This window comes from Asterias rubens, chromosome 18 (genome assembly GCF_902459465.1).
Source record: "Asterias rubens chromosome 18, eAstRub1.3, whole genome shotgun sequence".
Lineage (NCBI taxonomy): Eukaryota > Metazoa > Echinodermata > Asteroidea > Forcipulatida > Asteriidae > Asterias > Asterias rubens.
Genome location: NC_047079.1, coordinates 9717801 through 9730594, shown reverse-complemented (window position 1 = coordinate 9730594; position 12794 = coordinate 9717801). Strand labels below are relative to the sequence as shown.

At 41.5% G+C, this 12794-nt stretch overlaps 1 protein-coding gene across 3 annotated transcripts in view; it reads left to right on the top strand.

The window, feature by feature from the left end:
- Positions 1-12794, top strand: part of LOC117302105 (agrin-like) — a 47962-nt gene that overhangs the window by 29304 nt on the left and 5864 nt on the right. For 2 of the 3 annotated variants that reach the window (XM_033785902.1, XM_033785901.1), the window contains 13 exons: positions 148-243; positions 773-934; positions 1909-2052; positions 3164-3400; positions 3597-3725; positions 3900-4676; positions 5119-5256; positions 5668-5884; positions 8002-8217; positions 8753-8982; positions 9804-9941; positions 10459-10705; positions 11274-11312. In XM_033785902.1, coding sequence (XP_033641793.1) covers positions 148-243; positions 773-934; positions 1909-2052; positions 3164-3400; positions 3597-3725; positions 3900-4676; positions 5119-5256; positions 5668-5884; positions 8002-8217; positions 8753-8982; positions 9804-9941; positions 10459-10705; positions 11274-11312 — 2770 coding nt within the window. The remainder of the gene's footprint in view (positions 1-147; positions 244-772; positions 935-1908; positions 2053-3163; positions 3401-3596; positions 3726-3899; positions 4677-5118; positions 5257-5667; positions 5885-8001; positions 8218-8752; positions 8983-9803; positions 9942-10458; positions 10706-11273; positions 11313-12794) is intronic. The other variant, XM_033785903.1, reaches the window with a different exon arrangement.

Sequence of the window (12794 nt, the reverse complement as noted above, 5' to 3'; positions counted from 1 at the left end):
TTGGGTTCAGGCGAATAAATATTAACAGTCTGCTTGTTGCGCATAGTAAGGGGTTGAAGGAAAACATAAACAGAGGTTGTAAACGCTTGTTTGTTGATTCATGTCTGTATGTAAATAATGTGAAATTTAACAACCTTGTACCCATAGAGCAAACATCCCCACCAAGTTGTGAAGACGGGATGTACGGTTGTTGCCCGGATGGTATCACGGCGGCTCAAGGGTTCAACGAGGCTGGCTGTCCAAGTAAGTTGGGGTTGTCATAATAATAACCGGCCTGATTTGTCACGGAGGCAAAACAGAGGCGATAGCCTCCATTGCCCCTGGTCATTGCCTTGGTGCCCTTGAAATGCTCTAGTAGAAATTTACACTTTCCTCATAGGGAGTCCCTTACCAACAAGAAAATGCCTTGGTGCCCTTGACATGCTCCAGTAGAAATTTACACTTTCCTCATAGGGTATCCTTTACCAAGGAGAAGATGCTTCGGTGCCCTTGCCCTTTCAAGAACGAAGCCTGTAATAATTATACACACCCAAAGAGGGTCTCAAAGCACTTCTTACATTATTACCCCTGGTCAATAGGCCATTTACATGTAATTCGTTCCTTAAACCATCTCAGCTCCCTGGGGAGTATACAGCCTATACAAAAATAGTGCGCTACATTTCGCAAAGATTGTGTTCGAAGCTTTACACCAGTACTTTTCGTCCTGGAAAAGCTTCAAACACAATTTTAAATTTTTAATTGATGGCTCTACTTTACTGTTGTTCATCTACAGGTCATTGCGACTGCAACGAGCTGGGCTCCTATTCGCCAGTCTGTAACCCTACCAATAAGCAGTGTCCATGCAAGCCCGGCGTCGGCGGCAAGAAGTGCGACCGCTGTGAGCCTGGTTTCTGGGACTTCCGTGAGATTCAGGCAGGCAATATCGGCTGCAGACGTAAGTTTCTGTCTCGAACAAGCGGACATGTTTAAAAAGTTATAATTGTGGATCAGGGAATTCTTTCCTCGTCTTTCACTCCGGATAAATGCACCGACGCTCCACCAACCGAGCTATCTAGCCCTAAGGTTGTGGTGCCCCTATTTTGTTCAAGGTTTTTTTAAACTGTATGGCGAAATAGCTCAGTTGGTTAAAGGCAGTGGACACTATAGGTAATTGTCAAAGACCAGTCTTCCTACTTGGTGTATCTCAACTTATGCATACAATAACAAACCTATGAAAATTTGAGCTCACATGGTCGTCGAAGTTGCGAGATACGTATGAATGAAATAAAAAACACCCTTGTCACACGAAGTTGTGTGCTTTCAGATGCTTGATTTCGCGACATCAAATTCTAAATCTGAGGTCTTGAAATCAAATTAGTGGAAAATTACTTCTTTCTCGACAACTACATTACTTCAGAGGGAGCCAGTTCTCACAATGTTTTATATTAGGGACTTTTCGTTTTCGACGACGGATGGTTCTGCGACGGGTAAGATGACATTTGGCGTCATCTGCGCATGCGTCGGCTTTGAGGACGGTCGTCCCTCAATTTCTACGACAGTACTTTGGATGAATCTTCGTTGTGCTGAAAACGACAACGTTTAGCTGAACAACCGTCGCAGAACCATCCGTCGTCGAAAACGAAAAGTCCCTACTATCAACAGCTCCCCAGTACTCGTTACCAAGTGAGGTTTTATGCTAAAAATTATTTTCAGTAATTACCAATAGTGTCCACTGCCTTAAAAGGCCAGTACATTAATCCGGAGGTTGTGGTCAAACCCCGCTCTAGTAAATTTTTCTATGTCCATTCCCCCCCCCCCCCCCTCCCCAAAAAAAAAAAAAAAAAATCTACACAATCATTTTCCCGATACAAATTTAACATCTCTTAAAAAAAGTATTTGAAAAAAGTCACATTGCCGATTGGTTTGCAGCTTGCGGTTGTTCCAAGGGAGGCTCGGCTCGGGATGATTGCGAGCAGATGATGGGAACGTGTATGTGTAAACACAAAGCCATGGGCATCAAATGCAACATGTGCCCCAAGGGAATGACCATGGGAGCTACTGGCTGTGTAGAAGGTAGGTACACTGCATCGTGGGCCGTTTTACCTTTATTTAATTAGGGTGTCGTGGCTGAGTGGTTATAAGAGCATCAAACTCAAGTGCTAGGGCCGATTTCATAGAGTTGCTTAAGCAAAAAGAATTTCTTAAGCACGAAAATAGCTTGCTTATTGTATATTATTATTATTTATTATTATTATTGGTTTATTAAAAATCAAACGTAGCAGCCAAAAGGCTGAATTGTGTTTAGGTTTACAATATAAAAAACCATTCAAACATCAAAAAACAGCAAATATATAATTTGAGATTATAACAACAGATATATATATGTTACTGGCCAAAATTTCATGTCGTATACATTGCTTGTGACTGGTATTTAGCTAGTGTTTACTTAGCATAACCATTGAGTGGAGTCTTGGCCGGTAGTCTGATTTTACTAAGCAAGGATTTTTTTTGCTTAAGCAGCTCTATGAAATTGGGCCGTGGTGGTTAAGTCATGGGGTGTGGGTTTGAATCCCGGTCATGGCACTTGTGTCCTTGAGCAAGAGCAAGAATGCTTTACTATAATTGCTTGTCTTCACACAGTGGTATACATGGGATACCTGCGAGGGTATAGAGGTTGATTTTGTGTAAGAAAATGCCACTGGAGCGCCACGGCAGCTCATGGGTGCCAGGACCCGCTGCTAGGATTCGTACTGCCTCTAGCTACTGGGCAATCTCGATGGTCTACTTGGTCGGACACTGCTCTAGAATCCCACTGCTCTTTTTCCCTCGTACTGCATCTCTTTTGAACTCCTTGCCTGGTGCATGTTTCCATTCATCCTATGATCTTCCATCTTTTAAGAGGAAGGTCAATTCCTACCTTCACCTCCACTGAGTTCTGCTTGTCTATGTTTTCTTCTTTGTAGCCCTTAACCTAGAGTGGCTTTTAGCCTGGTTTTGGGCGACTTGCATAAACAAAAAATATTTAAAAAAAAGGTAAATGTTGTGGGTTCCAATCGCACCCAAGTAATATGCTGTGGATTTTATTCATTGCTTACTGACACACATTGGTGCGGGGTAAAATCAAATATTATTCTTTATCCCCGATGCAAATTTAACATCTGTTAAACTTCTTTATCCAATCAAGTTGTGACCGTAGTGGACGACAATTCCAATCTCTGCGAGCAACTCAACTGCCGTTTCCACGCCACCTGTACCTTCATGGACGGACTAGCTACCTGCGTCTGCCCCTCAGAATGCCCGGCGCTCTTCGAGCCGGTGTGCGGCACGGACGGACAGACGTACGGTAATGAGTGCCAGATGAAAGTCTTTGCTTGCCGGCTGCAGAGAGATCTTCAAGTATATGCCAAGGGTATCTGCGAGAGTAAGTTGTTGTACTTTTTTTGCGGTAAATGTGGCGCAGGCCACAAACCGAGGACCACCTGTTGAGATGTCCTTTTCTAGAAAGAAAAAAATTAACCCACTCCAAAACAAACCAGCTTCTTCCTTTAAATACTTCTTAGTTTTACACCAATTTTTATTTTTAAATATTGTGTATTTTTTCTATTTGTTTGTTTTAGCTGTTGTCATGACGCCTATGACTGTACCTCTGGAATGTCTAGAGGCCGAGTTTGGTTGCTGCGACGATCAGGAAACGCTTAAGACAAATCCAGAAGGGGAAGGCTGCCCTCTGTTGCCCGGAATGACAAGTGAGTAACGGTCCCGCACATAATATCATGCACTCTTGAATCTATTATTTATCCTCATTTGTCACGATAAACATGCTACTAAATAGCCTGAAAAGTCAACTCCTGTCAAGTTTTCCTACTTTTTTTCGAGAATCAAATATCAAGCCCAATAATCTCCTGTCATTCATTTCACAGCCACTAAAATTGTCCCTACAATGTCAACAACGAAAATGACGTCTCCAAAGTCCAGTCCGACCATGGCGTCTTCTCCAGTGACTGAAATGCCTCCCGATGCGACAACCATTCAATCTCCACCTTCCGACGACCCTGCCATAACCCAGCCACAAATTACAAGTCAGACGGCCCCTCGGACCGCTGTGATGCGCGACAGCACGTCGAACGCCATCGGCAGCAGCGAGTCCAACACCATCGGCAGCAGCGAGTCCAAGACCAACGAAGCATCCACAAGGTTCAATTTCCCACAGTCACAGACAAGCACAAACCCCTCGCAGACGACTGTTCGAGTCGTGGATGAGACGAGCATGCCAACGATGACTTCCCGTACCAGCATGACTTCCGGTACCAGCATGACTTCTGGTACAACAACTACTTCCGGTACCAGCATGACTTCCGGTACTTCAATGACTTCTGGTACAACAGTGACTTCCGGGCCCAGCATGACTTCCGGTACAAGTATGACTTCCAAAACAATGGCTTCCCATTCAAGCTCTCCGACCATGGCAGACACGACTACCCCACCCAGTGAAAGTCTTCCTTTGACATCTCTCCCGTCTACTCCCACGATGACAACCACGACCAAGACCCTGGAGGTTAGAACGAAAGCAACCACCAAGCCTCTGACGGAAACCTTGACGACGTTTTTCCGCACCAGTTCCATGGATCCAACAACAGTCACACCGTTGTCCACTACACAGATGGTGCCCGAATTGACCACACAACTACCAGTACAAAGTAAGTCAATGCACTCAAGAAGGCCAGCCGTTTAGTTATTGATTGTTATTTTTTATTTTTTTTTTATAAATCTTAAAGCTACCAGTTTAATCAGGGATTGTCACTTTCCCTTTTTAAAATAATAGTATTTAAGCAAATAGTGCATCATGCTAAACCAACCCCGAGGCGCTTTACAACAAAAATAATGCTTTAACCCTGTGTCTGAAAACTAGTAAGCAGCAGAGATTTGGTTTGGCTTAGAAACATAGGTACCACGTCAACATGGGAAACATTGGTAAATGTCAATTCAGGATGTGACCTTTGTTTTAACATTTTTGTTTGATTTGAAGTAGGTCAGATCTTGCTGTTGTTTGTGGCCGCTATGGGCATTTTGGTACAAGAAGTTTCTGGCTGCTGTGGGTTTTGTTGCCACGTATTTAATTATTTTGCATTTTTCCACTAGCGACGGAGCCTGCCCCGGTGCCCATTTGTGAGAGAATAATGTGTCTTCACGGAGGAACCTGTCTTGAAAGGGAAACGTCGTCCCAAGGTTATTTGTGCATCTGCCCGATCGGATGGGGCGGCCCCGTCTGCGAAGAAGGTATGAGCAAACTTATTTTATTTTAGCGGATGTACAGTGGATTTATGAGACTCTTGAAATATTGCTCTTTAATTGTTTTGTTTTTTTCCTCTCAAAAAAACAAATGAAGCTTAAACTTCTACAGGTAAGCTATATTACAAACATCTTCATATACAAAAGGTACCAAAGCCTTTTAAGATGAATTTCTACTACCTACTTACTCCTTGAGAGCCACTCTATGGACACTATTTGTAATTATGCAAAAAACATTGTTAGTATAAAACATTTCGAGAAACCACTCCCGTTGAAGTGACTTAGTTTTTGAGAAAAAGAGATAATTTCTCACTCAAATAATAACAGACTTCGGGCCTGAAGCCTCCAATTTTAATTGATGAAATTGAATGGTTGACCAGCTCTCGTTATTTTCCTCAGCGGTGACCTTCATGACGCCATCTCTCTCCGAGTTCTCCTACCTCGCATTCCCCAAGATGAGAGCTTTCTTCAGCGTCGACATCACTCTGGAGTTCCAAACGGAGGAGGCAGAGGGCCTTCTCCTGTTCAACGGCCAAGAAGACGCCGAGAACGGCGACTACATCTCGCTCGCAATCGTCAACGGTTCTGTGGAGCTAAGGTACAATGTGGCACCCGAGTGAGTATTGACATTTTTTGTTGTGATTTGCCGAGTTGACGAAGAAGCATGAAGCGCCTCCCCTACTCCTACTCGCCTCTGCAACTAGAGGGCTAATCTAAAAATGCCTACTTAACTACCCCCGGTAACCGTAAGGTAACATTACTTAGTTTGCTAACCGCAAGGTAAACCTTTCCAGTTTGCTAACCGCACGGCAAACCTTTCCAGTTTGCTAACCGCACATTAAACCTTTTCAGTTTGCACACTGCACGGTAAACCATTTCAGTTTGCAACCGTCAAGAATTGAATTGAATTGAATTGAAAGTAGCTTACCGCAAGGTCAAACGTTCCAGTTTGCTAACTGCATGGTAAACCGTTTCAGTTTGTTAACTGCACAGTTAACCTTTTCAGTTTGCAACCGTAAGGTAGCTAACCGCACGGTAAACCTTTCCAGTTTGCTAACCGCTCATTAGACCTTTTCAGTTTGCAAACGGCGCGGTAAACAGTTTCAGTTTGATAACTGCACGGTAAACAGTTCTAGTTTGCAAACTGCAAGGTAAACCTTTTCCATTTGCTATCCACAAGGTAAACCACGTTAGTTTACCAACCATAAAGTAAACCGTTTTAGTTTGCTAACTGCAGAGTAAACCGTTTCAGTTTCTAACTTTGCTCAGAACCATCAAGTCAGCTTATGCTCCTATTCAGTTCCTCATCTTTGGACACAGTTTCAACTTTGGTTATTCATGCCATCTGAAAACCCAAAGATTATTGCAGGTTCCCGTCCCGCTCTAGTCAATCTCTCTTTGTTCAGACCAGAATTGTTTTGAAAATTTAGCCAGTCAATTTGCCTGGTAGTTTGTTACTTCTTGTTTTACGTGAGAAGATAGAATTTGTGTTTATCTGAGCAATTAGGGCTTGATGGTTCTGAAACCGCACAAATAACAAAAAAACGCACTTTGCATGGCTTGTCTCTTTGCACAACTCTCAGCACCATCCTACTGCTTTTCCCTGCTTGTCCGTATACCTCTTTATTCATAGAGTTTTATACTAATTTCTTGAGAAAAGAGAATTAGCTGTCGCAAAACTGCTTACCAGCCAAAGGACTTATGGTAAATGAAAGGAACAAATATTTAATGGCCTGGGGTTGCAACCACTGGCAGAGTCTTTCTCCAAGGCTAATTGAGAGAAAGACACTGCTAGGGTCGAATATCAGACCGTTATTCTTTCTGCCGCCTTCTTAGAACTAAACCAATCATGAAACATAGAAAATGCACAGATATGTACGCGCATCGCACAGGACTAGCCAATGAGTAACCACCTTTTAGCCTGTTTGTGAGAGCGCTACTGAAGTGACGTCAAAAGTCTTTACAGACTTGTTTATATTGAAGTCAAGTTTTTAAAACTAATTTCTGCACAAATCTGTACTGTGCTGCTGTACGCAATAATCTTTAATCATCTGTTATTACCTTCCACTCTGTGGGAGTTCCCCAACATTTACAAAATTAGATCGATTTGCACGCAAACATCCCGTATTAATTACTTAGAAATAAAGAATCATTCATCGAAAAGAGAAAATAGGTCTACATTACATCTTTGTTTCATGCTTTTGTTGAAAGTACATTAGCTTTTGCAAACTACTTAAAACCAAACCAAAAGGACCTATGGAAAAAATGCAAAAAGGCCATGAATTATTTTCAATCAATACAAATTTTTTGGACCAACAGAATCCTATTGTAAACCCACTTACTTTAATCTCACTTTGATCATTGCCTCAAACTATTATTATAATTTGTATTCATTGCTTTTTGGCGCATTCCCTCACATTTTCTTGCTTAAAGGCAGTGGACACTATTGGTAATTACTTAAAATAATTGTTGCCATAAAAACTTACTCGGTAACGAGCAAAGGAGAGCTGTTGATAGAATTTAACATTGTTCAAATTGTCACATGTTTGTTGTTTTAAGCATATGTTGAGATACACCAGGTGAGAAGACTGGTCTTTGATGATTACCAAAGGTGTCCAGTTCCTTTAAAGCATATCAACACGCCTTCCGAGGCAAACTGTTCCATCATCCTGCCTTGTTTTTTTTTGTTTTTTTCCAAAACCCTAATTTTGATTTCTTTCTTTCGTCCATGAGGTTTGACCTGGGTTCCAGCGATGCTGTGGTTATCCGGAGCAAGGTTACCATCCAACCACTTCACTGGTACACGGTGCGCGTGAGTCGCGATAAGCGCGACGGCAGCATCAGCGTGGATGGAGAGACACCGGTCAAGGGGTCAAGCAATGCCGGGTCATCTGGACTGACCCTTACGAGCGACCTCTTCGTTGGCGATGTACCCCAGGACAAAGAAGCGTAAGTGATTTTCCTCAAGAAATTTTCATCTCGACTACCAAACCCTGTAATGCCAGGTCTTAAGGTTTTTTTTATTATGAGGGGTTCCCTTCATAGAGTCTGGATTTTTGTATGCATGATTCATTTCACGAAACCTCTGCTCAGTATCTGTGTTAAATTTTTCTGGGATTGTAGAAATAAACATTTCTGAATGAATGAATAAATGATTGAATGTGTTTCTGTCCAGCGCATGCTTGTTCCCCAAGCAAACAAAGGTCAAAAAGCTTTCAGTGTAGCTGTGCCAATGATTTGGAACAATCATCCTACTGTGATAAGGGAATCAGTTACTTCATCTACAATTCATGAAGGTCTTGTAAATTTTAATGGTTATGTTATGTTATGTTATGTTATGTCATATTATCAACTGTAGGATTTACAGCGAAGCTGGCACCACGAAGGGTTCCGTAGGATGTATTGGATTCCTGGAGAGTTTCGTAGGATGAAACAGCGTCTTATAAATGTTAATTGTTATGTTATTCTATGTTATCAACTGTAGGATTTACAGAGTAGCTGGCACAACGAAGGGTTTCGTAGGATGTATCGGCTACCTGGAGGTTAACGGCAAAACCCTTGATGTCTATCATCCCGCTGGGGCCATCCTCTACGGAGCCAACGTCGGCGAATGCGGAAATGATCCCTGTCTTAAACAGCCGTGCCTGAACAACGCTACTTGTACACCCACAACAGCTGAGCAGTTCACCTGTGAATGCGTGGACGGATTCGTCGGTACGTATTTCCGATATTCTCAGGGATGTCATTCCCCAAAGAACAGTATTCTCACTTCGTGTATCCCGACATGCTTAAAGTAACAAGCTTTGAAAATTTGGACTCAATTGGTCATCGAAGTTGCAAGAAAATAATGGAAGAAGAAACACCCTTGTTGCACAAAGTTGTGTTCTTTCAGATGCCTGAGAAAGGCTTCAGGCCTGAAGCCTTTCTCAGATCAAAATATTTTAGTGAGAATTACCTCTTTCTCAAAAACTACGTTACATTACTTCAGAGGAAATTGTTTCTCACACTGTTTTATACTATGGGGGTGTCGTGGCCGAGTGGATAAGAGCACGGAACTCAAGCTCTGATGCTTCTGTTCAGCAGAGTGTGGGTTCGAATCCAGGTCGTGACACTTGTGTCCCTGAGCAAGACACTTAACTATAATTGCTTCTCTCCACCCAGGGGTAAATGGGTACCTGTGAGGGCAGAGATGGTTCTTGTGATTGGTTTAGCCATGTAGCGCATATAATTGTCGCACAGGCTGTATACTCCCCAGGGAGCTGAGATGGTTTAAGGAATGATTTAAGGCCCAGTGACCAGGGGTAATAATGCTGGAAGCGCTTTGAGACACCCCGTGAAAAAGCGCTATATAAAAACCGTGTATTATTATTATTATTATTATTATCAACAGTTCTTCATTGCATTACCAAGTCAGTTTTAATGCTTCAATATACTTTGAGTAATTACCAAACGAGGTTATAATAGGCATGCTTCTTATAGAGCGCTCAAATCCATCACTCAGTGACGCTCATGTTTTTTTATTTTGTCTTGTTTAGGTCCTCTTTGCGGTGATGTATTTGTTGATCCGTGTGAGGGTAATATGTGCTACACTGGAGCGACGTGTACACCGCTGCCAGAGGGCGGGTACCGGTGTGATTGTCCGACAGGATGGAAGGGTGACATGTGCGACAGAGGTAAGAATAAATTGTGCCCGTCTCGAGCGTATCAAAAACAAACAAAATATCCCAAGAAGATTGTGTTTTTTCTGTGAACTCAAATCATCTTGTTTAACTCTAATTTATACAAAGTTCTTGAAAAAAGCAATTTCATATGAAAACAATTTCAATTTGGAATATATGTTCAAATTAACAGTTGATTTTTCGTTATTCAACCACTAATTGTTTTCAAAAGTTACCCACAGTCATTTTCCATTGTGGTTTATTCCTACTTTGTCATTCAATTCGTTTTACATTTATTTCCATACTGTCAAAAACACAGCATTGCAGAATGCATCAGAGTGAACAGAGTAGTTTAAGTTTTTATTAAGTCAAAGAAAAGGAACATTATGTTAGCCGATTTGACAAGTCAAGGCTTGTAGTAATCAGCCCGTGGACAGACAGAGAGACAAGATAGACGGACAAACAGAGGACGTACGAATAGGAACAAAACAACCTACAAACAACGACAACGCTTAAATTTTACTTCCCATAGAAATAGTTCCAGAGCCAGCGATCCCGTTCGTTCCAGGCTTCAATGGAAACTCCTTCATCGAGTTGCCCGGACTGAGTGCTCCGTCCAGAATCACGATCGAGGTGGAGTTCCTCGCTACCAAACCCAACGGGATGATCTTCTACAATGGCCAGAGCACAAACGGCAACGGGGATTTCATCTCGCTCAACTTGGTCGACGGATACTTGGAATTTCGCTATAACTTGGGCTCGGGGACGGCTGAAATCAGGTAGGTGGATCATGTCTTTAGGAAAAATTAAAACAAGTCATTTGTTGACTTCTTTTTGGTACAAACAATTCGTTCTTTAATTTGTTTACTTCCTCATGTTATGACTACCACTGGACTCTCATATCTTGTTCTCTCATTACCATACTTTTGGGTCGCACCACACATTTCTCTACTTATTGACACTCATGTACTGCAACTGTTCTAAAAGCTTAACTATTCAATAGTACTCGTCAAACTTCTTCTCTCCTTCCTTTCTAACTTTGGAATCCACTTCCTGTATCCTGCTTATAACCTGTCCCAATTCAGAATATAGAATAAGCCGTTGTTAACTGCTTACCAACTTAAAAAACCTTCATTGTATGGTATAAATACAAAACAATAGTAAATGGCTTGACTTTTCGATCCTAATGTAGCAGAGTCTTTTTCGAAGGCTTTGTGTCTTTGAAACAAAAATTATTATGGCTGTGCTTCTTTATCATTTATCTGTTTCATGACTACTAACATTTCTTCTTCTTTTCTGTCTAAACATTGAATCATTTCATCACACTTTTTCATCCTGTACGATCAGTCCTAACTATATAACGGACAACACGCTACATGTGTTAAGGTATTTTGGTGTGTGAAGTCGAAAGTGTTTTGTTTGAAATTCATTTGTTGTGTCGGCATGCTGCATGACAATCTGTACCTTATGCTATTTAGATATTAAACGTGCCACTCGTGGAATCTCTCTTTCAAGTTCATTGGGGCGTCAGCCGTCCCATGGTGGTCCGGGAACCGAAATCTCTTCAAACCCCCCTGTCCAGAGCGGTTGTCGTTAGGTTATGCATGTTATGTCTTTTAAAGACACTGGACACTGTTGGTAATTGTCAAAGACCAGCCTTCTCACTGGTTGTATCTCAACAAATGCATAAAATAAAAAAAAACGGTCATCAGAGTTGCGAGATAATAATGAAAGAAAAAACACCCTTGTCACATGAACTTGTGTGCTTTGAGATGCTTGGTGTGAGATCTCAAATTCTAAATCAGAGGTCTCAAAATCAAATTCGTGGAAAATTACTTCTTACTCGAAAACTACTCCACTTCAGAGGGAGCCGTTTCTCACAATGTTTTATACCATCAACCTCTCCCCATTACTCGTCACCAAGTGAGGTTTTATGCTAATAATATACCAAGTAAGTTTTTATAGTAGTAATTATGTTGAGTAATTACCAATAGTGTCCACTGCCTTTAAGTGCATGAATGTTGTCAGTCCGTCTGGCTTTCGGTCTTCCTCTTCCAGTGCGACCAGAACATCCTTCCATGCAAGGCTCTTGGAATACAGAAAAATAAAGCCCCTCTGCTGAAACCCAACTTGGATATGGGACGCAAACACGCTTTATGTGTCCCTATCCTATGAGCATGCGTCTGATAACAGTTTATCCTCAAGTACACTCAGCGCCAGCTTGATACAAAAAGGTTTTTAGATGTTCCTCAAGAAAACTGATCTGTTGATTGGCGGTGCAAGTCAACCGAATTCTTTGATCATTGCTGATAACTGTCAATGTTATTTTATGCTGTCCACACTCAAAGGAATGAACAGAAAACAACTGTTGTTGTGTTATCTACCCCTTACATTTGACCTTTTGACCTTCTTTCCTTGCAAATTTGTGTTTTTGCTTGAAAGCCTAATGTATATTGCAGCAGAGTTTGAGTTGGTGGACGTTGCCTTTAACTTATAATAAAAGTAGAAAACCCAATGGTAGGACAGGGTATTATTTTGATATTCAATTTATAAAAGGTCAGGATACCATACTCATTCCCTCATTACAAAATTGTTAAAAACGAATGATTAGAGTTTCAATACTCTCCTTCCTATCACGCGCGAATTGTAGCCGATTCGCAAAAGAACATTATTTATATAAAAGTATGTGACTTTAAAATCAAATTGAAATAATTCAAAAAACATCAGTATAAACATGTATAATTTCTCAGTTTGCACAATAGAGTTTTAAAAACCGAAGATATGACAAAGTACGAAGGATTTTGTGGGAAAAAAACGGTGGGAAAATATCGCAGGCATATTTATTGGGTGGGATTTAAACCCACGATC